General features: G+C 44.3%; 1 protein-coding gene across 6 annotated transcripts in view; it reads right to left on the reverse strand.

Annotated features, from left to right (window-relative positions):
* The window catches only part of CSPP1 (centrosome and spindle pole associated protein 1), a 138,784-nt gene that overhangs the window by 11,731 nt on the left and 104,642 nt on the right, over positions 1-22,411 (reverse strand). For all 6 annotated transcript variants that reach the window (XR_012784501.1, XM_075549606.1, XM_075549603.1 and 3 more), the window contains 4 exons: positions 22,132-22,271; positions 18,867-19,007; positions 9,521-9,567; positions 6,073-6,136 (listed from right to left, as the gene is read on the reverse strand). Coding sequence is in view for 5 of the 6 variants with exons in the window: in XM_075549606.1 (XP_075405721.1) it covers positions 6,073-6,136; positions 9,521-9,567; positions 18,867-19,007; positions 22,132-22,271 (392 nt within the window). In the remaining variant the exon portion in view is untranslated. The remainder of the gene's footprint in view (positions 1-6,072; positions 6,137-9,520; positions 9,568-18,866; positions 19,008-22,131; positions 22,272-22,411) is intronic.

The following is a 22,411-nucleotide window of genomic DNA, read 5'->3' on the forward strand; positions in this document are numbered from 1 at the left end:
CAGAGAACAGCATTGAAGCTACAGCTCCGGGAGAGGGACATGTCTGATTAGAGCACACGGGAGCAAATGAAGGGGGAGGAAGAGAGATTGGAGCTCATCCTGGCCCACCAAGCCCTGAGGACAATATTCCCACTCAGAGCAGCCAATCCACAGAGAAGACCATAAGGCCAGTCCCACTGTGAGACATGATGTCCCTGCAGTGGACAACACCGGGGACACACTGTGAGGATTGCACCCAATCCGACCCATCCACGCGGACGCAAAACACTAAGGCGTGCAACAGAACAGCAGGGGGAGCAGAGCAATGAAGTCCCCAGGGAATACCAAAAACAGACTTTGGGGCCAGGGCTTGACACTCCATCAGACTCCTTGAACTATTTACAGGCATTTCTTTTTTTGTTGTTGCTGGTTTTTGGGTTTTTTGTCACTGTTGTTTTGATTTCTTTGTTGATTTGTTTTGCTCTGTCTTGTTTTTGTTGCATACTATTATCTCTGCATGTCTATCTAGATAAGATAGGTGGGAAAAATAATCTGGAGGGGAAAACAACAGTTCTGGAGGGACATTATTATGGAAGGGAAGAGGCAGGGGAAAGGAAGTGGGTGTTAACAAACCCAGGGACAAGGGAACAAGTGATACCTTGTAGGAGGCCTGGTAGGGCTTGATCAAGGGCAATGTAACCGAGAGGAATTACTGAAACCCAAATGAAGGCTGAACACGATGGTGGGACAAGAGGAAAGTAAAAGAAGATAGAGGAAGGAACTAGGAGGCAAAGGGCATATATAGAGGCCTAAGTACAGGCATGTACATATGTAAATATATTTATATATGACGATGGGGAAATAGATCTATGTGCATATATTAATAAGTTTAGTATTAAGGCAGCAGATGGACATTTGGCTTGACACAATAGATGGACGTATGGATTGTGATAAGAGTTGTATGAGCACTCAATAAAATGATTTTTTTATTTTAATGCATAGCTTTTGCGGGGAAAACACTAGGGGAAAATACTCAACAAAAGGGAGCTGCTTTCCCTTCAAAATAAAACATTTTAAAGCTCCCGGACTGGGGCCATATGTGCAGTCAGGCATTGTCCAAACAGACACAAGGGCCACACCTTCTCTGTGATGTTGTTAAGTGCCACTGCGCCCTCTGAGATGGCTCCTCTGGGTTTCTCCCATCTGTAGACCATCACCTTATTTAAGCTCTTCAGGGAACAAGTTTTTAATTTTTATTAAGTCTAATTCCTCTCTCGTCTTTTCTTGCCCATGATTAAAAAAATACGCCTCAGGGCTGTTTTCTTCTAAGAAGTTGATGTTCTAAGTCTTACATTTAGGACCGTGACCCAGTCTGAGTTAATTTTCCTAAATGGTGTCAGATGGCTTCACTCTGTGGCAGGTTGAAACCAGCACCATTTTGAAGGACAGTCTTTCTCCACTGAGTGAATGGTCTTAGTCATCTTGTTGAGAATCCAGTCACTGGAGTGTAGTCTTGAACTCGCACCTTTAGCCCACTGGTCTTTACGGCTATCATTACAGACCCAACAGACTCTTTTATCATTTCATTGGGGGGCTCTTACAAATCTTATAACAATCCATCATTTAATCATATTAAACACACTTGTACATATGCTGCCGTCAACATTTCCAAAATATTTTCTTTCTACTTGAGCCCTTGGTATCAGCTCCTTCTTTCCCTCCCTCCTCTACCCTCCCTCCCTCAGGAATCCTTGATGAATTAACTATTGTTATTTCATGTCTGAAACTGTCCATTGGCTCCACCCACCCTAACAGACTCTATAGCATGTTTGGGGTTCAGAAAGTATGGGTCCTACTACTTTCTTCTTTTTCAAGATTGCTTTGCCTACGAGGAGCCCCTTGTCATTCCAGGGCGTCTTGGTGGCAGTGCGAGTCAGGTGTCAGGCTACTACTGGCAAGGCTGGCAATTCAAGCCCACCAGCCACGCCACCGTGGCCGAGAGACAGGCTACTGCCCCAAAGAACTGCAGTCTTAAAAACTTGACATATTGCTGTAGGAACCGGTCCAATGGCAATGGGTTTGACTTGGGATTTTGGCTTTTCCATTTCTATAAAGGCAGCTGTTGAAATGTTGATGGAGATTGTGCTAAACCTACACGTTACTTTGTGTAGAATTGACATCTTAAAAATATTAAGTTTTCTAATCTATAAACAGGAAATGTTTATAGATTTATAAATGTTCTTCCATTTATTTATGTCTTTAATTTCTTACAAGTACTGCTTTATACTTTACAGTGTGTAAGTTCGTCATTTCCTCCATGAGTTGCTCCTCGGTGTTTTACTTCTTAGATGCCATTGTAAAGGGCTTGTTTCCATGACTTCCCTGCAGAATTTCACTGCTGACGTACAGAGGCTGACTGGTTTTCTGTTTTGATCTTGGATCCTGCCACCTTGCTAAATTCACCTAGTAGCTCTCTTGGGGATTATCTGGGGCGGGGAGAGGGGTTCTACGTACAGGACCGTGTCATCTGTGAAGAGGGATCTGTTTACTTCTTCCCAATGCAAGCACCTTCCACTCCTTTCTTTTCTTGCTGAACTGCTCCGGTTAGGCCTTCAGTAACGAGAGCAGACATTCTTATCTTGCTCATGATTTCAGGTGGAATCACAATGCTGTAAACGGTGAATTTTTAATCAATACCCTTCATCAGGATGATGGATTTCCCTTCTATGCATAGCTTTTTCAGTAGCTTTATTACGAGCGGGTGTTGGAGATTGTAAAACACCTTCGTGTCCATTGAAATGATCATGTAGTTGGTTTCCTTTGTTCTGTTAATGTGATGCATTACATGGATTGCTTAAAGATGAGCCACTCCTGTATTCCTGGGATAAGTCCTACTTGATTATGAGATATAATCCTTTTAATATGCTTTTGGATTAGGTTTGCCAGTATTTGCCTGAAGAGTTTTGCATTTGTAATCTGAGGATTTAGTTCCTTTGCATACAGAAATGACCACCCAGGAAGGACCCCTTTCGGCCACTGTGGTCTTTGGTTGGGGCGCAGTCTAGCTACCTTCTTTGTTGCTCATTTCCTCCAACACTCACGAAGACTGCTTTCACTTTATTACTTTGTAACGGACCACTGTGATGCCTTCCTCTTTCGTCCTGTGTGCACTTAGATATCTGGCTATGTGTTCGTGAATGGTCACCAGTAAGAGCACATTTATAAAATCCTGCTTTAAACTGAAGCACAAGTAGCATTCCTGACATGACACTCAAGTAAACCATAGGACTTTCTGATTCGAAATGGCTAGTACCAGTCCATTTCAGCACACTGATGCCTAGAATAGCGATGTTATGCATATTGACAATTTCCCAAGATTCATACTACTTTGTACCTTCAAAAAATTCCAACTATTAATTGGTCCTTGCAACTGTTTCTTCTCATTTGGAGTCATCGCCCATCACTAAATAAAGGCCCCACAGGCTTTGCTCCTGCAGGCTTTGCTCCATCCTGGTCCTTAGGGTCGATTCTCCTTTGAGAAGGCAGCTCTTCCTCCTAATTTCAATGCCTTCCAACCTGCGGGGGCTCATCTCCTGGCCCCGTACTTGTGAGTGTTCTGCTTTTACTCACGAGGTTTGCTGAGCCGGACAATGTTTCGATGCTGTCCGTAAGTGTTCAGCTCCTTCCTCTGGAGTGGGCAGCCTGCTCCTGCTCCATAGTCTCTTCTTAGTCTGGAAGCTCCACTGGAGTCTGCTGAGTGTGGGTGACCCGACTGGTGCTGGAAAGAATGCTTCCAGCATCACAGCCTGACTGACAGATACGTGAGGGTGGTGCAGGACCAAGAGGCGCTCTGTTCTGTTGTACACAGGGTCACTGTGCACCGGAACCGACGCACAGCACCCAACAGCAGCTTCAGCAACACGCAAAACTCTCTTCTTGACGACAGCCACATATGGACACGTGTGCTTGATACATGATTTTTTTAAAACACCCTCTATTTCTGTATCATACCCTACTATGTATGTTGCTGTTTTATCTTGAACACCTGTTATATCTGTATACACAATGTGTCCTGAACCTAAATCTATACCTATTTTTTATTCATTTGTCATGATTAAAGCATGATGGGTAAAATAGCTAGTTTTATTGACCAATCCAAATGACTGTAAACGTTGCCCCTAGACTGACCCATACAGTTACCTCGACTTTTCTGTCTGTCGTGGCTTCCAGCGACTGTCTTCTGTCCTGGCTCAGTCCCACCTGAAGTACCCTTCGGTAGCATTTCTTCTAGGGCAAATCCAGTGTTTACAAACACACTCAACTTTTGTTTATCTGGAAATGTCTTAATTGTTCCATTAAAAAAATATCTTCCATTCTTGAAGGACAGTTTCATCAAATATAGCATTCTTGTTTCAGTGTTTTAAATATGCCATTCTACAGTCTTCTGGCCTCGAGGTCTGAGGAGACCCTGGTCCTTAATCTTACTAGGCACCTTTTTTTTTAAATCATTTTATTGAGAGCTCTTACAATGCTTATTACAATCCATACATTATTTGTACATGTACTAGGTATCCTTTGTGTGTGACCATTAGGATTCACTTTATTATTTTTTATTAATTAACAAAGCAGGTATACTTGTTGCTTCTGATTGACTCTTTACGTTTAGTTTTTGAGTGAGTCTCTGATCATAATGTTTCTCTGTATAGATTTCTCTGGATTTATGTTACCCAGTTTTCACTGAGTTTCTTAGCTTTACAGATTCATGGCCTTCATCAGATTTGGAACATTTTTGTGCATGATTTCTTCCAATATTCTTTCTGTTCCTTTACTACTCGCTTCCTTCTAGGTTCCTATGATGTGTGTCTTAATTTGTGTGATATCGTCACACATTTCCGATACCGTTCATTCTTCACGGGAGAAGAAAGCCTCATCTTTCTCCCATCGAGCAGCTGATTTCAAACTGCTGAACTTGGGTTGGCAGGCCAGCACATAGCCCACCGTAGTGTTAGCTACAGTATGATGGTCATTAGCATTTGTGAGCCCATATCAATAACGTTTTTGAGAATGATGTAGTAATAAAAGGGAGAGAATGAGCCAAATCAAAAAAGGCTCCCGCTCTGTTAAGAGTAAGGGTGTGTCTAATAATATTCTAATTCTCTACGGAAAGTTTGTCAGAGCTTAACTCTTTCTCCTTCACGTAGATTCAGCACGACACAGTTTCACCATCTGTTTACATTCCTGTACCCAGTGCCACAGTCACAATCAGACAGGTCCAAACCTGTTAGGACTCCCATGTGACCCTTTTAGAATCATGCCCATCCTTCCTCATCCCTACATGCTAAAAACAAAACAAGAAAACCTCCTCACTGCCGCCACTCAGGACAGGGCTGAACTGCCCCGTGAGTTTCTCAGACTGTAAACTGTAACAGTTCGCAGGAGTAGAAGGCCCCTTTCTCCCTGTGGTGGCTGTTGGTTTTGAACTGTTGACCTATCAGATCACAGCCCAACATGGAACCACTATGCCACCCAAACGCCAGCAGCCACTAATCTGTCCTCACTTTCTAAAACGCTGTCTTCCTCAAGGTCACACACGTCGACTCGCATGTAGAGGGTGACTTTCAGGGACTGGGGGTCTTTGCTCTGCACGGTCGGAGCCATCGGCTGTGGTGTGCCTCAGTGCTGTGTCCTTTTTGGTGCTGAGTAGTATTCCAGGGCATGGGCATGGCACACGCTGCCTAACAACAGGCTGCCTAACCAGTCGCCTGGGAAAAGACGTCTAGGTTGACCCCCAGGTTTGGACATTATAAATGAAATGGCTTTGAATATCTGTGCATACGTTTTTGAGGGATCTATTACTAACTCCTACAGTCTTTCAGTTATTCTGAGTTGGAAAATAACTGCAAGGTCTATCTGACAGCGATTCATGAAGACAGGCGATCAAACAGTCTTCCCCGTTTACTAACGTGCACCACAAACAGGATCCCGGTGATCTTGCTATATGGGAAAGGGTACTTAGGTAGGTAGAGAGAAAGAGAGAGGCAGAGATTGTTTAATATTTAAACAGCATCAGTAAATGAAAATAAACAAACTCACCAATAAAAGCACTGTCCGATTCCAATAATGAATTTTTCAAAAATTCAGGAGGCTCATCTCTAGACTAGAAGAAAACCATATGTTTGTGATTATGTTTATTATTTCTGTGTCAAAAAGCAACAACAGATTTTTACCAATAAAACTCACTGCCTCCGAGTCAGTGCTGACTCATAATAACCCGAGAGGGCAGGGTAGCACTGGCCCTGTGGCCTTCCAAGACTGGGACTCTCTATGGGAGTAGAAAGCCCCGTCTTTCTCTCAAGGAAGAGCAGCTGGTGGTTTCAAACTGCTGACCTTGCAGTTAATAGTCCAACTCGTAACCATTACGCCAGCAGGGCTGTGTGAGCAGAAGCCTGGGAATGTGGGTTCCCTCTCCCAGGGGACCGGGCTGTGGGCTTTGGAGCAAATCCTTGTAAAGCGGCTAGCAGAGGGCCACAGTGGGCCAGTCAGCAGAGCCCCGGGAGTCCCTGAGAGCAGCACAAAAGGTTGAGCACTGGACTCCTGGCTGAAACCCAACCAGATGTACCTCTGAAGACAGGCCTGGCGATCTAGGTCCTAAGTCACAGCCGCCAAAACCTGACGGGGCAGTTCTACTCTGCACACGCGGGACCACCGGAGTCAAAACGACTAGACAGCAATGAACAGCGACCCGGTGACCACCCCAATCTCCACCTCCCACCCAGCACAGCGGCCACAGGGAAGGGGCTCGCTGAGCCTTACTCCTGAACTTAGTCTGAAAATGACTACCTAGATCATAGGGAAGTTCTGAAGACTAAATTTCTTTTTCTTTTTAAAAATAATTTTACTGGGGGTTCCTACAACTCTCATCCCAATCCATACATCCATCCATTGTTTCAAGCACAATTGTATATTCGTTGCCCTCATCATTCTCAAAACATTTGCTTTCTACTTGAGCCCTTGGTATCAGCTCATTTCCTCTCCCTTCCCACCCCTGAAGACTTAATTTCTCTCCACAACGTTTCCCCTGAGCTCAGTCTGCACACCAGCCCCAACTGCTTGTCAGGTGGACCACTCACACTTTGCACATTAAAACTCAGGTCTGCTTCTGCCTTCCCCAGATGGCGACTCCAACCCTAACACCTTGGGGACCACCCTGACTTCTCATTCCCCACACATCCAGTATCCCCAAAGACGCATCAATTCCTCTTAAAAAGAAATCCAATGTATGGAATGTTATAAGGGCTGTAAGAGCCCTGAATAAAATGATTTTTTAAAAATAAATCCAATCACATCAACTTCTACCTATGCCGAGCTACCTGACCTATTAACTGGTTGACAGCAATAGTGTCCCGTCCCCTCAATCTACCCTGACAGACAGCAGTTCATGATTATATGGTGGGCCTTTAACATAATTCATGGGAAAATGGCTTGGAAGGATAATGGGACTTTTTAACAAACTGCTTCAAGTCCCTTCATATTAAAAGATGAAAGAGATCCAATCACTCCTCAGTTCATGCGCTTCACAAGCTTCTCACCACATCCACCGAGAAAAAGACAAAGCCTCTAATGGAGGCCCTGCAGTCCACCCTGTCCCCTCACGGGCTCATGTGCTGTCCCTCTCAGCCGTACAGTCACCCAGCTCCGCACTGCTCTGGAGGGCGCCCGGTCCGCCCCTCCCGGGCTTCTACCTGGACTGCCTCCCTCCAGGTACCCACCGTGGCTGCTACTCTGCAGGGCCAGCTCCCTGGTGTCAGTATTTAGGGACTACCTCTCAGTGAGGCCTTCCCTGCCCACAGGCTTTTCATATGTGAGCTGCCCCTCCCCAGCACTTCCCGAACCCCGCTCCCAGCACCGTGAGGCTGATTCTAGACGGCCGGCCGGGCGTATTTGGCTGTTACCTATCCCTCCTACCTCGCTGGAAAATCTTCAGGGCACAGGGGTTTGTCACTCTATTCGCTCCTGGGCCACCAGCACTAGAAGCGTGGCTAGTGTCCAGGAAGCAGTCACGGAGAGTCTCCGCTGCAGGAGATTGCTCGCCCCTTTTCTTGGCTTAGCCTTTGCACCCCTGTCGCCTCCTTGGGATGAGTGTGGCAGGATGAGCCTTAGCTTCCTTGCTTTCTTCACACCCCTCACTGCCACTTACCCCGCTGCGGCCGGCATGTGTCTGCTGAGGGGATGTCAGGTCACGCCCACGCAGCAGCTCCTTGCAATGAAGGCCTGGTTCCCTGTCCCTCTAAAGTTAACACCCTGGACAACCCTGCAGGGCAGCTGTACTCGGTCACCGGGCAACAGCTGTTAGACCTGCTGCCATGAATGATACACACACTGAGGAGGCAAACGCGGCACTACGAAACCATAGAAACCTTTATAAGCAAAAATATCAACATGCGATGTTACTCCGACCTCCACTTCGGTGCCCTTTCACAGGGGCACCTGATTCATAGCAGTAGCAAAATGTCAGCTATGAAGTAGCAATGGAAATAATTTTATGGTTGGAGGGGGGGGGTCACCACCACATGAGGAACTGTATGAAAGGGTCGTGGCAGCAGGAAGGTTGAGAACCACTGTTCTAAGCAGATGTCGCACTCTGCCTTGAGTTTCACAGGCCCAGTCCATACCCTGAGGAGCCACTGTTTGGTCGGACCTAATGCTGAAGGCACCCGATGAAGGCTAAGGCAAGAATATTACTGTGGGAATTTATCCTCACACTTGCTTAACCCTGCTTTGTCTGGAATAAACTGCTGCATGTAGGACTGGAATTCCAACAGCGATACTTTTTGACTTGTCTTTATATAGTATGCTTGTTATGGACCAGGACCTAACCCTGGGGCTTTTTAACATCATTTAGTCCTCTAAACGACCCCTTGAGCTATTTTTGATTATTTAATAAGCATTTGTAGAGCACTTACTACAGGCCTATCCGACATGGGATAATTTAATCCTTCTGACCAACCTCTGAGCCCTGGGGCGTGGTGGCTTCCATGCAAGGTCCGGGTGGGAACTCACCGGCTGCTGTGCGGGAGAAAGACGAGGCTTTTGCCTGCCCTCAAGATTTACAGCCTCAGAGACCCAAAGGGGCAGGTCTCAATCGTCCTAAAGATCTCTGTGAGTCAGAATCGACGAAGTGGCAGTGAGCTGGGTTTGTTTTGTGGTTACCAACCTCTCACATCTGTAGTTCTCGCCTCATTGTATAGGTTATGAAATTCAGGAGCCAAGAGTTTAAATATCGTGCCCTAAGCTACACAGTTAGACAAGGCCAAGCCAAGATTTTAACTCAAGCAGTTCTTGGTGCTATGTCACTACACTTTCTTACACATTACACTGAGAGCTCTTGATCTACCCACTACACTAGTGTGGTAAAATCTAAATCCTTTTTAAATGAAATAATCATCAAGAACTTTGAACTGGAATTCTTAATTATAATGTACCTAAACAGATTATCCTCTTAAAGCTAACTTTAAAAAAATTAAAATCAGTTTCTTCTTACCATCCTGTGGTCTCGAATTTTAATGTTTGGAATGGCATCCAAGTCAACTGCAGTCAACAGAGAACAAACACAAATTGAAAGGTTAGAAAATGTTTTAAGGAACAAAGATGACTAAAAAAAAAAGAAAAAAAATTACTTTTGAAATCTCTTTGGTGACCAGCTCTCTACTAGAAATTACTTCCAGTTCCACTATTAAATTTCAGGACTTTTTTCACATATAACTTGCAACCCAGCATCCCTTCTAGTTGGGTAAAATTCTCCTAATCAAATTAATAAATACAGAAGCAACATCATTACGACCATAAAACCAATACCCACAGACAAGGGAAAATATTTCATGATTCTTCGTTAGATGGTATCTTACTTCTACGATCTGTGTAGAAAGCCATTGAGTGAATCTAAAGAGAGGGCTCCGTCACATGAAACTCTAGGCACCTCATTCCAAGGATCTGACATCAAGAACCTCAAGCCCCTTCCCCATTCTATGCGCTCCTGTGACCAGTGTATTCTGTCTGGGAATCCATAGGCTGCCGCCACTATGCTCCTAGCATTGCCGGTCTTGTTCCAGTCCTTCTTATTGCTGTTGCCACCGAGTTGAATCTGGCTCGTGGAGAGCCTAGATGTGCACTGACGAGCCGCTCCGTGGAGTTTCCAGGTGCTGACATTTAGGAAACAGGTCGCTGGGCTTGTCTTCCAAGGGCTCTGGGTGATTTGAACTGCCACCTTTGGGGTTAGTAGCCCAGCACACTTAACCCTCTGCACCACACTCGGACCCATCACTCCTTTATATTTTTAATCATTTTATTGGAGGCACATACAGCTCTAACCACAATCCATACATCCATCCATTGTGTCGAGCTCATTTGTATATTTGTTGCCATCATCATTCTCAAAACATTTGCTTTCCTCATGGGCCCTTGGTATCAGCTCCTCATTTTCCCCCTCCTCCCCACTCCTTCTTAGACAGTGTTTGTGACTGCTTTGCGATCCTCTCTCCTGCGTAAATGCCTACAGCATTTGTGACATGGACTCCACCGGCCCAGCAGTGACAGTGAGGACGGTAGGAACCTGAGCCGTGTTTTGTTCTGATTCCTCAGGTCACTATGAGTCGGCCCCAGCTCAACAGCATGTAACAACTACAACAGCGTTTACAGAACCAAGGGGCCCGGAGAAAGTGACCTGTGAGACCATTAGAATTGTACAGAAGATAAAAAGAGGACAGTTGGCCAAAGTCTAGAATCATTGACTCCTGTGATGCTGATTCATGAAGTCACAGAGTTCCTTCAGAGTCAGTAGACCACACCAGCAAACCAGGGCAAAATCACGGGGCTTGACCGTCAATTCCGACTCATAGGCAGCCTACAGGACAGTGGAGAACTGCCCCATAGGGTTTCGGAGCCTGGACATCTTTACCAAAGCAGACTGCCACACGGCTCTCCTACAGAGCAGCAGGTGGGGTCAAACCGCCCACATGTTGGTTATCAGAAAAGGACTGACCACAGGGCTCCTTCTATACCAACAGAGAGTCCTACATTTTTGCAGAAATAATATTTAGAAAAATTACTGGTAGGGCTATGCCCCACGATTCTCATGACAGGAGTGTTGTGTTTTTGTGACCCATTTTCCATGGTCATTCTCAAAGGCCTACAGGCTGGCAGAGCTGATGAAATACTGGTTTGATGGTCCCAGTACAGCAGGCACGTGGGTGCTCTCTGAAAGAGCTGGCTCCAGGCTGCCTCTACATGCCGGTCCACCCCACAGTTCAACACGCCCAGGCGGCCCCAGGTGATCTGCTGTGGCGGCATGCCTCGCGTGTATTCTGATTTGGCCTCTACCTTCTCTGACAGAAGAGCAGTTATTGCTGTCATCACCACCACCCCAGGATCCAGCTCAGTGCTTGTGCTGCTCAGTAAACACTCAGTAAGGTGCTCGTAATTGAATGATTATACACAACATTCATCTCAGTCAGGTGCTTTACAGAGTAAACACTGTGATCAAAACCACATGCTCAGAGTGGAGAAATACCTGTAGGAATCTCTATTGGTTCCTGGTTCCTGGTGTGGATGTCACCTGGCCTGCTCAAAGTATTTAATTCTCCAGACTACAGTGAAGGGCCGGGCCTCTCACACTGGTGGACACATGAGCCCCGCCAGGCCCATCAAAGCCCTCTCCAAGGCACTCTTTTCTAGGATTGTGGGCCCACCAGCCCAGCTGGCATGGAGCTGCCAGCAGGAGGAGAATGCTGGTACCGATAGCAGAGATGGGGAAAGGAAGCCAACCGTAGGACAGCCATGTCATGCTTCAAACAAAGCTAAGAAGTGAGACTCCGAGGAGTGGTTTCCTCTAGAGGCAGCGAGTTCAGTGGGGAGTGACGCAGGGGAGTTTCTGCAGTACTGATAATGCTCTCGTTCTTGATCTAGGTGTGAATTTACGTGGGTGTCCACTCTGCAGACTTCAAATGCATGCACTTCATGTATTTACACTGTGCTTCCTTAACAGTCTTTTTGTAAGTCAGTTACAGTTAATATAAAGTAAAAGATAGTATCGATCTGTCTATCTATTTGATGGGTGCAGTGGTGGCTCCGTGGCCAAATTCTTGCCTTTCATGTGAGACACTGGTTCAGCTCCAGCCAGTGCAACCATGTCAAGACAGGGGAGGCTCACAGCACGTGCTGCTGTGATTCTCAACAGGTTTCACTGGAGCCAAGACTAGTAAGAAGGACCTTGCTACAGCATTGAAGCTGCAGCTCAGGGAGAGGGCCGTGTCTGATCAGAGCACACAGGAGCAAATGAAGGGGGAGCGAGAGAGAGTGGAGCACATCCTGGCCCACCAAACACTGAGGACGATATTCCTGCTCAGAGCAGTCAGTGCACATAGGGCCTGCCCCACTACGAGACGCGATGGCCCTCACTGACCCATAGCCCTACAAAGGACAACACTGGAGATACAGTGTGAGAATGGTGCCTGACCTGACCCCACCACACCGAGGCAAAACACTAAGGGCATGCAACAGAGCAGCAAAGTACTGAGGGAATACCAAAAATAGACTTTGGGGCCAGGACATGCCACCCCATCAGACTCGACTGGAAAACACTCCTAAAGGTCAAAAACCAGACTGAGAACAATTTATAGGCTTATAAAAATCGTTGGTTTGCTATTGTTGTTGTTTTGTTTTCTTTTGTTGCTTTGTTTTTGTTTTTTTAATCATTTTATTAGGGGCTCATACAACTCTTAGCACAATCCAATCTATACACACATCAATGTGTAAAGCACATTTGAACATTCATTGCCCTCATTCTCAAAACATTTGCTCTCCATCTAAGCCACTGGCATCAGCTCATTTTCCCCCCTCCATTCCCCAACCCCTCCTTCCTGAACCCTTGATAATTTATAAATTATTATTTTGTCATATCTTACACTGTCCGATGTCTCCCTTCACCCACTTTTCTGCTGTCCGTCCTCAAGGGAGGAGGTTATATGTAAATTCTTGTAATTTCCACCCCACCCTTCCTCCACCCTCCAGGTATCGCCACACTCACCACTGGTCCTGAAGGGATCATCCGTCCTAGATTCCCTGTGTTTCCAGTTCCTATGTGTACCAGTGTACATCCTCTAGTCTGGCCATATTTATAAGGTGGAATTGGGATCCTGATAGTGGGAGTGGGTGGGTATGGGAAGCATTTAGGAACTTTAGAGGAAAGTTGTATGTTTCATTGTTGCTACATTGCACCCTGATTGGCTCCTCTCCTCCCTGGGACCCTTCCATAAGGGGATGTCCAACTGCTTTGTTTTGCTTTGTCTTGTTTTTGTGCATATTATTATCTCTGCAGGTCTATCTAGATAAGATAGGCTGGATAAACACTCTGGAGGAGAAAACAACAGGACCAATGGTTCGGGGGAGGGCCATGGGAGAGAAGTAGCGGCGGGGGAAAGTAGTGGTGTTAACAAACCCAGAGACAAGGGAAAAACAAGTGATCCAAACTCGATGGCGAGGAGGGTATAGGAAGCCTGGTAGGGCTTGATCAAGGATAATGTAACCAAGAGGAATTAGTGAAACCCCAATGAAGGCTGAGCATGATAGTGGGACAAGAGGAAAGTACAAGGAAATAGAGGAATGAACTAGGAAGCAAATGGTATTTATAGAGGTCTAAATACAGGCATGTACATACATAAATATATTTAAATATGATGAAGGAGAAATAGATCTATGTACATATATTTATAGGTTTAGTATTAAGGTAGCAGATGAACATTGGGCCTCTACTCAAGCACTCTCTCAATGAAAGTATACTTTGTTCTATTAAACTAGCATTCCATGATGCTCACCTTCCTGACACAATCACTGAAGACAAAGCGGGTAAACAAGCAAATGTGGTAGAGCCGATGGTGCCAGCTATCAAAAGATGTAACATCTGGGGTCTTAAAGGCTTAAAGATAAACAAGTGATCATCTAGCTGAGAAGCAACAATGCCCACATTGAAGAAGCCCACCAGCCTGTGTGATCACGAGGTGTTGATAGGATGAGGTATCAAGCATTAGAGACCCAGAACAAAAAATCATATCATTGTGAATGGGGGGAGAGTACCGAGTGGACACCCAAAACTCATCTGCAGGCAACTGGACATCCCCTTACAGAAGGGTTGCAGGGAGGAGATGAGCCAGTCAAGGTGCAGTATAGCACCTAGTTCTTTAATGTTCCTCCCCCCCCCCCCCGCTATTGTGACCCCAATTCTACTTTACAAATCTGGCTAGACCAGAGCATGTACACAGGTACAGATAAGAGCTAGAAACACCGGGAATCCAGGACAGATAAAGCCCACTGAACCAATAATGAGTAATGATACCAGGAAGGCAAGGGAAAGGTGGAGGAAAAGGGGGGAACTGATCATAATGATGTACATATAACTCCCTTCCTGGGGGACAGACAACAGAAAAGGGAGACTTCGGTCGATGTAAGACATGACAAAAATAACAGTAATTTCTAAATTATCAAGACCCCATGAGGAAGGGAGGGTAAAACAAATGAGCAGCTGACACCAAGGGTTCAAGCAGAAAGAAAAGGTTTTAAAAATGATGCTGGCAACAAATGTACAAAAGTGTTTGACACAATGGATGGATGTATGGATTTTGATGAGTTTGCATGAGACCCCAATAAAATATCAATAAAAGAAAATGTTCTAAAATTAACTGTTGTGATTATTGTGTAACTCTTTTTAACATACATGATTTAAGTATTGAATTGTATTATATGTGAGTTGAATGCCAATAAACTACTTAAAAAAAAAAAGTAGCCAGTCAGGGTGCGATGTAGCAACAATGAAACATACAACTTTCCTCTAGTTCCTAAATGCTTACCCACCCACCCCCACTATCATGATCCCAATTCTACTTTACAAATCTGGCTAGACCAGAAGATGTACACTGGTACAGATAGGAACTGGGAACACAGGGAATCCAGGGCGGATGAGCCCTTCAGGACCAGTAGTGTGAGTGATGATACCTGGAGGGTGGAGTGAGGGTGGGTTGGAAAGGGGGAACTGATTAAAATGATCTACATATAACCTCCTTCCTTGAGGACGGACAACAGAAATGTGGGTAAAGGGAGATGTCAGACAGGGCAAGATATGACAAAGTAATAATTTATAAATTATCAAGGGTTCATGAGGGAGCGGGGAGCAAGTGGGGAGGGAGGGGAAAAATGAGGAGCTGATGCCAGGGGCTTAGGTGGAGAACAAATGTTTTGAGAATGATGAGGGCAATGAATATACAAATGTGCTTTACACAACTGATGTAGGTATGGATTGTGCTAAGAGTTGTATGAGCTCCTAATAAAACGATATATATTTTTTTAAAAAGGACCTCCCAATCTACTACTGAAAAGTCAGTCAGTAAAACCCCATGTATCACTATGTTCAGCTGATCATGTTGATCAAGGAGTCTCCAAGAGACAGATGCAACTTAATAACAATAACATCTTTATAGACACTGAAAAATGTACACAACCTACTGGATGAATGAGGTGAGTTAGTGTTACAGTATCCTTTGCTACTTTGACATAAATTTTCATATAGGTACACAGACATGTGTCTAACTTTATATGCTAAGAGGCCCTGGAGGTACTGGGGGTTAACCACAAGTTCTGCAAGCCCACTAGCTGCTAAGAAAAAGAGGAGGCTGTCTGCTCCCATTAAGATTCACAGTCTCAGAAAACCTACCGTATATACTCTACTATAAGCCGACCCGAGTATAAGCTGAGGTAGCTAATTATTACCTCAGAAACCAGAACAACTGATTGACTCAAGTATAAGCCTAGGGTGGAAAATGCAGAAGCTATTGGTGAGTTTCAATAATCAACACAAATGAAAATAAAATTACTAAAAATTGAGACATTGGTGGGGTAATGTATTTAAATATTTATTTTAAATAAAAAACATAAATAAAAGGACAAGTCATTTAACATTAGTAAACCAGCACAATAAGTGGAAAGTAGGTTCAACAAAAACAATAAGGTATCAACAATGATACCTTAAGAGTACTATTCCCTGAGCTCAATCAGCAGCCAAGCTAAAATGTAGAGTTAAAGTCCTTCAAAACTGAATTCCTCATCATCATCTGTATCCCAATGCAGAGCTTCAGCTGGTGTGAGGTCATCATAGACACTGTCCTCACTGAAATCACTGTCATCACAATCACTGCTGTCATTTTCATACAAAGCGCAGTCTTCACTGCCATCCATAGCATTACTAATACTGCATTTCTGGAAGGCACGTCGCACCATGTCTTCTGGAATGTCTTCCCATGCATCCCGAACCCACTTTGCTATTAACTCTATGTCAGGCTTCATGAGATTTCCTCCTCTTGTTAGTCGGGCTTGACCAGATGACATCCAATCATGCCACATCCTTTGCACATGGTCTTTAAAAGGCTTATTCAAAGATATGCCCAGAAGCTGCAGTACAGATGTAAACCCACCTGGAAAAACGGCTAAAGTAATTTTACTAGATTTTGCTAATTTTTTTATGTCATCCGATAGATGGGCTCTGAACGTATCCCAAACAAGTAACAATGGCTTTTTCTTTAAGGCTGCTCCTGGTCGTTGGTTCCAAATTTCTTCCAGCCATTGTTTTGTTCAGTCTTCATCCATCTAGCCTTTAACATGTGCACGCACAGTAATTCTTGGTGGGAAATTGATCTTTTTAGGCAAGGTCTTTCTTTTAAAAATAATAACAGGACGCATTAGCCAAACATGATAGAACAACTGTAAAGTGTTTGTTTGTTTTTTTCATTTCCTGTGATTTTGAGTAAAATGGTTTTTTTCTCCTAAACTTGCCACAGTTCTGTTACTTGGAAGATCAAAAGTCATGGCAGTTTCATCCATATTCCCAATATCTGCCAGGTCATAAGTATAAATCCTTCTTTGTTTTATAATAAATGACTGGAATGACATAATTTTTTCTTCTAGGTCTTGTGGCAATTTCTGGGAAATCTTTGTTCTTTGTCTCAAACATAGTAGGCCAAACCTATTCTTGAAGCGGGCACACCATCCTGCTGACGCAGCAAATTTTTCAATGTCTGGTGCTTTATATTTGTCATCCTTAGCCATTTGTAGAGCACGTATGCGGATTCCCATGCGTGTTACGCAGTAACCATTTTGACAACACTCCATAACCATTTATGCAATTCACTCTCTAGAGCCCCATGAAAAGCTGTTAAAACCACAACGAGCTTTTTTAGCTTTTGGAATCTGTTCAAAGTCAGCCTTCATTTCCTGCCACTCCCTCACTTGCTTTTAATCAACACAGAAATCCCTACTTGCAATACTGTTATTGCTCTCTTCTGCTCTTGACACAACCTTCATTTTGAAACCAGCCTCATATGACCGGAGTTTTTGTTTTGGTTCAAGAGTATCCATTTCTAATATGATAAAAAAAACAAGTCTTTGAAAAAGAATTTTCATGGTAATGCCCTCCCTCCCCCTGTGACATGTTAGCCAGGAGGAGGTGGAGGTGGGGGTGGGGGTGGGGGTGGGGGTGGGGAGTCCATGTGGGCAGGGGATGGATGCAGGATGTGAATTAATACAGAGACCAGAGGGGAGAGACAGAGTGCAGCCACAGACACATCTTTACCAGTTCAGCTGCCAGCGTAAGTGAATCACTACGGGTGCTTCTGTGAATTGGAGCCATCCACGTCATAGGACAGCTCTGATTGGTTAGATGTGAGTAAACATTCAAAGCCCTGCAGTGTGAGTGGGGCTTTGAATGAACAGCGGAGAAACGGCAATCACCCACGAGATAACGGGTGCTAGTCCATTACCTCGGTGGGGGGTGGGGGGGGTGGGGGGAGGCAGCGAGAAGTTACACCTCGCTGGGGTACCACTGACCCGTGTATAAGCCGAACCCCAGGTTTTCAGCACATTTTTTGTTTTAAAACACTCGGCTTATACACAAGTATATATAGTATGTAAGATTCACTGTGAAATGGAATCAACTTGATGGCAGTGGGTTTGATTTTATTTATATGCACAGGGCAGTATCTTGCACATGGTCATAAAGTTAACAGTGATTATCTTAAAACAATTCAGTTTTTTAAAATTTCTCAATAATTCCTATGTTACATGAATTTATAAGCAAGCATTGTTTTAAAAGGAAGAAAAATCTGTTTTTCATCTTGAAGCATGTAAGACAGATCAAGATTATAATAAATTTTACTCAAAGTACAAAATCCCATTCTACCTAAAAAAAGAAGATGGAAATGAGAAAAGTGAGTATCTGATTTTGTGCTTACTTCCCAACAAGATCATAGAAGATAGGTAAACTCATCCCTAAGGAATTATGGTGTGCTTGCTCTGAGAGGTCACTGTACACTACCAGGCTACACACAGGGTCCTCCATACAGAGCACTGGTGACACGGTGCTTCAGTCCTTGGCTGCTAACTGAAAAATCTGTGGTTAAAATCCATCACCTGTTTGTTCCCTCAGAGAAAGATGTGGCAATCTGTCCCCAGAAAGATTCCACAATGGAGAAAAAAAAAAGGCCTAAAGTGTGTTGAGTCGATCTTGGCTCAGAGACTTACCAGGTGGGGTAGAGCTGTCCCCTAGGTTTCCCGGGTCTGCAGAGTCTATGGAAGCAGACTGTCCCCACCTTCCTCCTGTGGAGCAGCTGGTGGGCTCAAACCACCAGCTCCATTAGCAGCTAAGCACGTACCCACTGCACCACCACAGCCCTTCCATGAGGGCACAGCCTTGGAAATCCCGTGGAGCGGTCTGACACGGCTGCCAGTTGGTCTGAGCTCCAGCGGACTCGACAGCAACAGGCTTAATCCTACGGACTCCACTTGGCTCCTACCTTCAGCTCCTGCCTGCATTCGGATTCTATTCAGCCTCTTCTGCTGCTCTCGGAGCAGCGCTTGCTGCTGAATCTCCAGGGTCTGATGGTCTCTTGGAGGCTCCGGATACATAAATTTCAGATTAACCCGTGTCTCTGAATCTGGTACAAAAAAGAAGTTATTTAGATAAAATAAAACTCGTTTTCTGGTGAGCTTTCCTAAAGTTTCACTAGAGACAATATGAGTAAGTTAATCTCAAAATCAAGGAATAATATAAATCATGGACTTAAACATAGCCATTAAACTAAAGAACATAAAGTTAACTTTCTTGCAGTAAGTGCCTTTACACAAACTTAGCAACATTCAAGGACATCTCCAGAAAGAGTCTGCAGAAAGCAGCTGTGGATGCATCTCCACTGCCAGCCCCTCCCTACTCCAGACCCTGCCCAGAACACACAACAGGAGGCAGGGGGACAATGTGTCCATATGCCTGGTCTCTGAAGAAAAGCCCCACATTCCAAGGAGAGAGGAGGACCCAGGCGTGACATCAAACGTCACACCTGATTCCTATGATTAACCAGACGTCGGGGTGGGTGGGGGAAATGGTTTTCTGTGAAATTAATATTTCACACTCATTTCAAAATAATATGTAGAAAGCAAGCTCAATGCAGACTGGCTGGAACCTGAGCAAAGGTGCCACCACGGGGAGAAAGGTGCAGGTGACAGCCAAGAACTGCCACAAGCTCAAGAATACCAACTGCTGACAATGCACGTGTTAGACATCACCTTTAATCTTGAAGGTAAAAATATAGTTCATACATTTTAAAAGCTTTGAAAATCATATCCCCTTTGACTCATTAAGGAAAAAGACGGGGCTTCCACTCCCGGAAAGAGTTACAGTCTCAGAGACTCACGGGGCGGTTCTACCCTATCCTATAGGGTCACCATTAGTCAGAATCAACTCAGTGGCAGTGAGTTTGGTGGTGGTGGGTTTTACTGGGCTGTTTTTTCTTTTTTTAACCTATTAATTATTATTCTAAATATATAAAAATCATCATGATCTCACAGTCCAGGGATGTGAATAGTGTTCCTAACGTGCAGAATGCATTTGAAAATGGATTGTTGCAGATGCATTTAGGTTAAAATTTAGCACCTTATCATTGGATCTTCCTTATGATCCATTTAAATTTGTTCCAGATTTTAGTCTCTTCTGCTTTCTTTTTGATTGCGGTTTTTATCTGTTTTACTTTGTTATTCTTGTCTTTTTTTCGCATATTTTTAAAATGTTTTTTTCTGTATATGGGATCCAGGAGAGGTAAATCCAGTAACGTGACTAATGGTTCTTTGGGAGTCTGGCAGGGGAGGCTCGGTGGGAATGGATTGCTAATAATGATGAGTCCAAGAATGAAAAAAATGTTTTAAAACTGATTGTGGTCTTGATTGTACAACTCTTCTTAATGCGACTGAATTGTATGATATGTGAATTAAATGCCAATGAAACTGTTGAAAAAACAGCAGGATCTAAAATAATCAAAAGAATGTTATGTGAATGGGAAACACCATGAATAATCCAAGATTTTAAACGGTCAACAGCAACTTGTACTGACTGATAGAAGAGGCTCTGGAGACATGACTTTGTTGTTGGTACCTCTTGGTTTCACAGTTGGGGAAACCGAGTCTGGACGTGGTGAAGGTAGAGTCCAACCCAAGTTTATATGTGGACTAGCCAGTGAAATGAATATTCCCCATGGCACAAGACAGCAACGATACACGTGCAATCGCCCAGATCCAAGTCTTATCTTGGTAATCCTGTTTCCCTAGTAAATATTCCCCCCTCTTTACTCTGAATTGTTACATCAAGTCTTCTCTGCTCATAACCTTCAATTCCCAGCGGTTTCCTCCTGCCCACTCAGGGACCCTGGTCTCTTCAACAGTAACCTCCTCCGTCTGCTCTGCGTCCAACACCTCTCCCCCTAATCCATTCCTTATGCCCAAAGTTAATTGACTTCTGTTTCCATAACTCCACTAAAGAGGTCACCAATGACTTCTGATCTGACACCTTCCAATATCCACCTTTTTCCTGGGCTTCCAATTGATCAAAAATAGCCCATTCTCTGCTCCTGCTTCTCCTGTCTCCTCCTTAGTCGTTTTCATTAGTTCATCTTACTCTGTCCGTCCTCCAATAAATGCCAAATTCCATTCTCCCCAGGAGTCCCTAGGTGGTACAAAAGCACCTGACTGTAAACCCAAGGGTTGGAGGGTCAATTCACCGAGAGGTATCTCAGAAGAATGTTCTGGCAAGATGCTTCTGAAAGGTCAGAGTCAGGAGAACCCTACAGAGGATGGTTCTGCTCAGAATCAACTCAAGGCAGCTGTTCAGGTTTGGGTCTACTCCCCATCCACACTGCTCTGTGCGGCCTAACGCACGCCCAGGCTTTCAAAATAAAAGTGCTCTCCCAAAGGAAATATTTTGCCAAGCTGACGCTTCACCTATCAGTCTGGTACGGTAAAGAACTAGAGAATAAGGATGTTTATTCATCAAAATTAAAAATATACATCATGAATAAAATTTCACTTTGAAAAAGGGTGTAAACGGAGATGAGATGGGTCAATCAGGGTGCGAGGTAGTACCGATGAAGAACACAGCTTTCCCCCAGATCCTGGATGCTTCCTCCCCCCAACTACCATGATCCGAATTCTACCTTGCAGGGCTGGATAGGGCAGAGGCTGTACACTGGTACATATGAGGGTTGGAGGTACAGGGAATCCAGGGTGGATGATACCTTCAGGACCAAGGGTGTGAGGGGTGATGCTGGGAGAGTGTAGGGTGAGTGGGTTGGAAAGGGGGAACTGATTACAAGGATCCACATGTGACCTCCTCCCTGGGAGAGGGACGGCAGAGAAGGGGGGGAAAGGAGACTCCGGATAGGGCAAGATATGACAAAATAACGATGTATAAATTACCAAGGGCACATGAGGGAGGGGGGAGTGGGGAGGGAGGGGGGAAAAAAAGAGGACCTGATGCAAAGGGCTTAAGTGGAGAGCAAATGCTTTGAGAATGATTGGGGCAAGGAATGTATGGATGTGCTTTATACAATTGATGTATGTATATGTATGGATTGTGATAAGAGTTGTATGAGCCCCTAATAAAATGTTTAAAACAACAACAACAAAGTACTCACTAAGAACCAAACAAAAACAAAATGCAAAAAAAGGGGTGTAAATATCTTTAAGGATACTTACACTATTCCTAAAATATCTTTAAAACAGCAGCATTCTACTCACCTCTATCTTTCAGCAGATTAAAGTCATGAATATTCTGAAAACTGGAGGAGTCGAAGCCCTTAGGAGAGGGTCTTCTGACAGGAGCCTGCAGCCGATGCCTAGCCATGTCAAATATGTCCATGGGGTGCCTGTCTCTTTTCCTACAAGGAAATAACAAATCATGATGAATACCCTTTATGGGGAAAAGTGAGCAACACTGAATCGATTTGATATCTTTCACTACATGTATTATCGAAAATTCCTCTAATAGTACATTTCAATCCCTTAGATTAAAAATAAA

Source organism: Tenrec ecaudatus, chromosome 5 (genome assembly GCF_050624435.1).
Source record: "Tenrec ecaudatus isolate mTenEca1 chromosome 5, mTenEca1.hap1, whole genome shotgun sequence".
Taxonomy (NCBI): domain Eukaryota; kingdom Metazoa; phylum Chordata; class Mammalia; order Afrosoricida; family Tenrecidae; genus Tenrec; species Tenrec ecaudatus.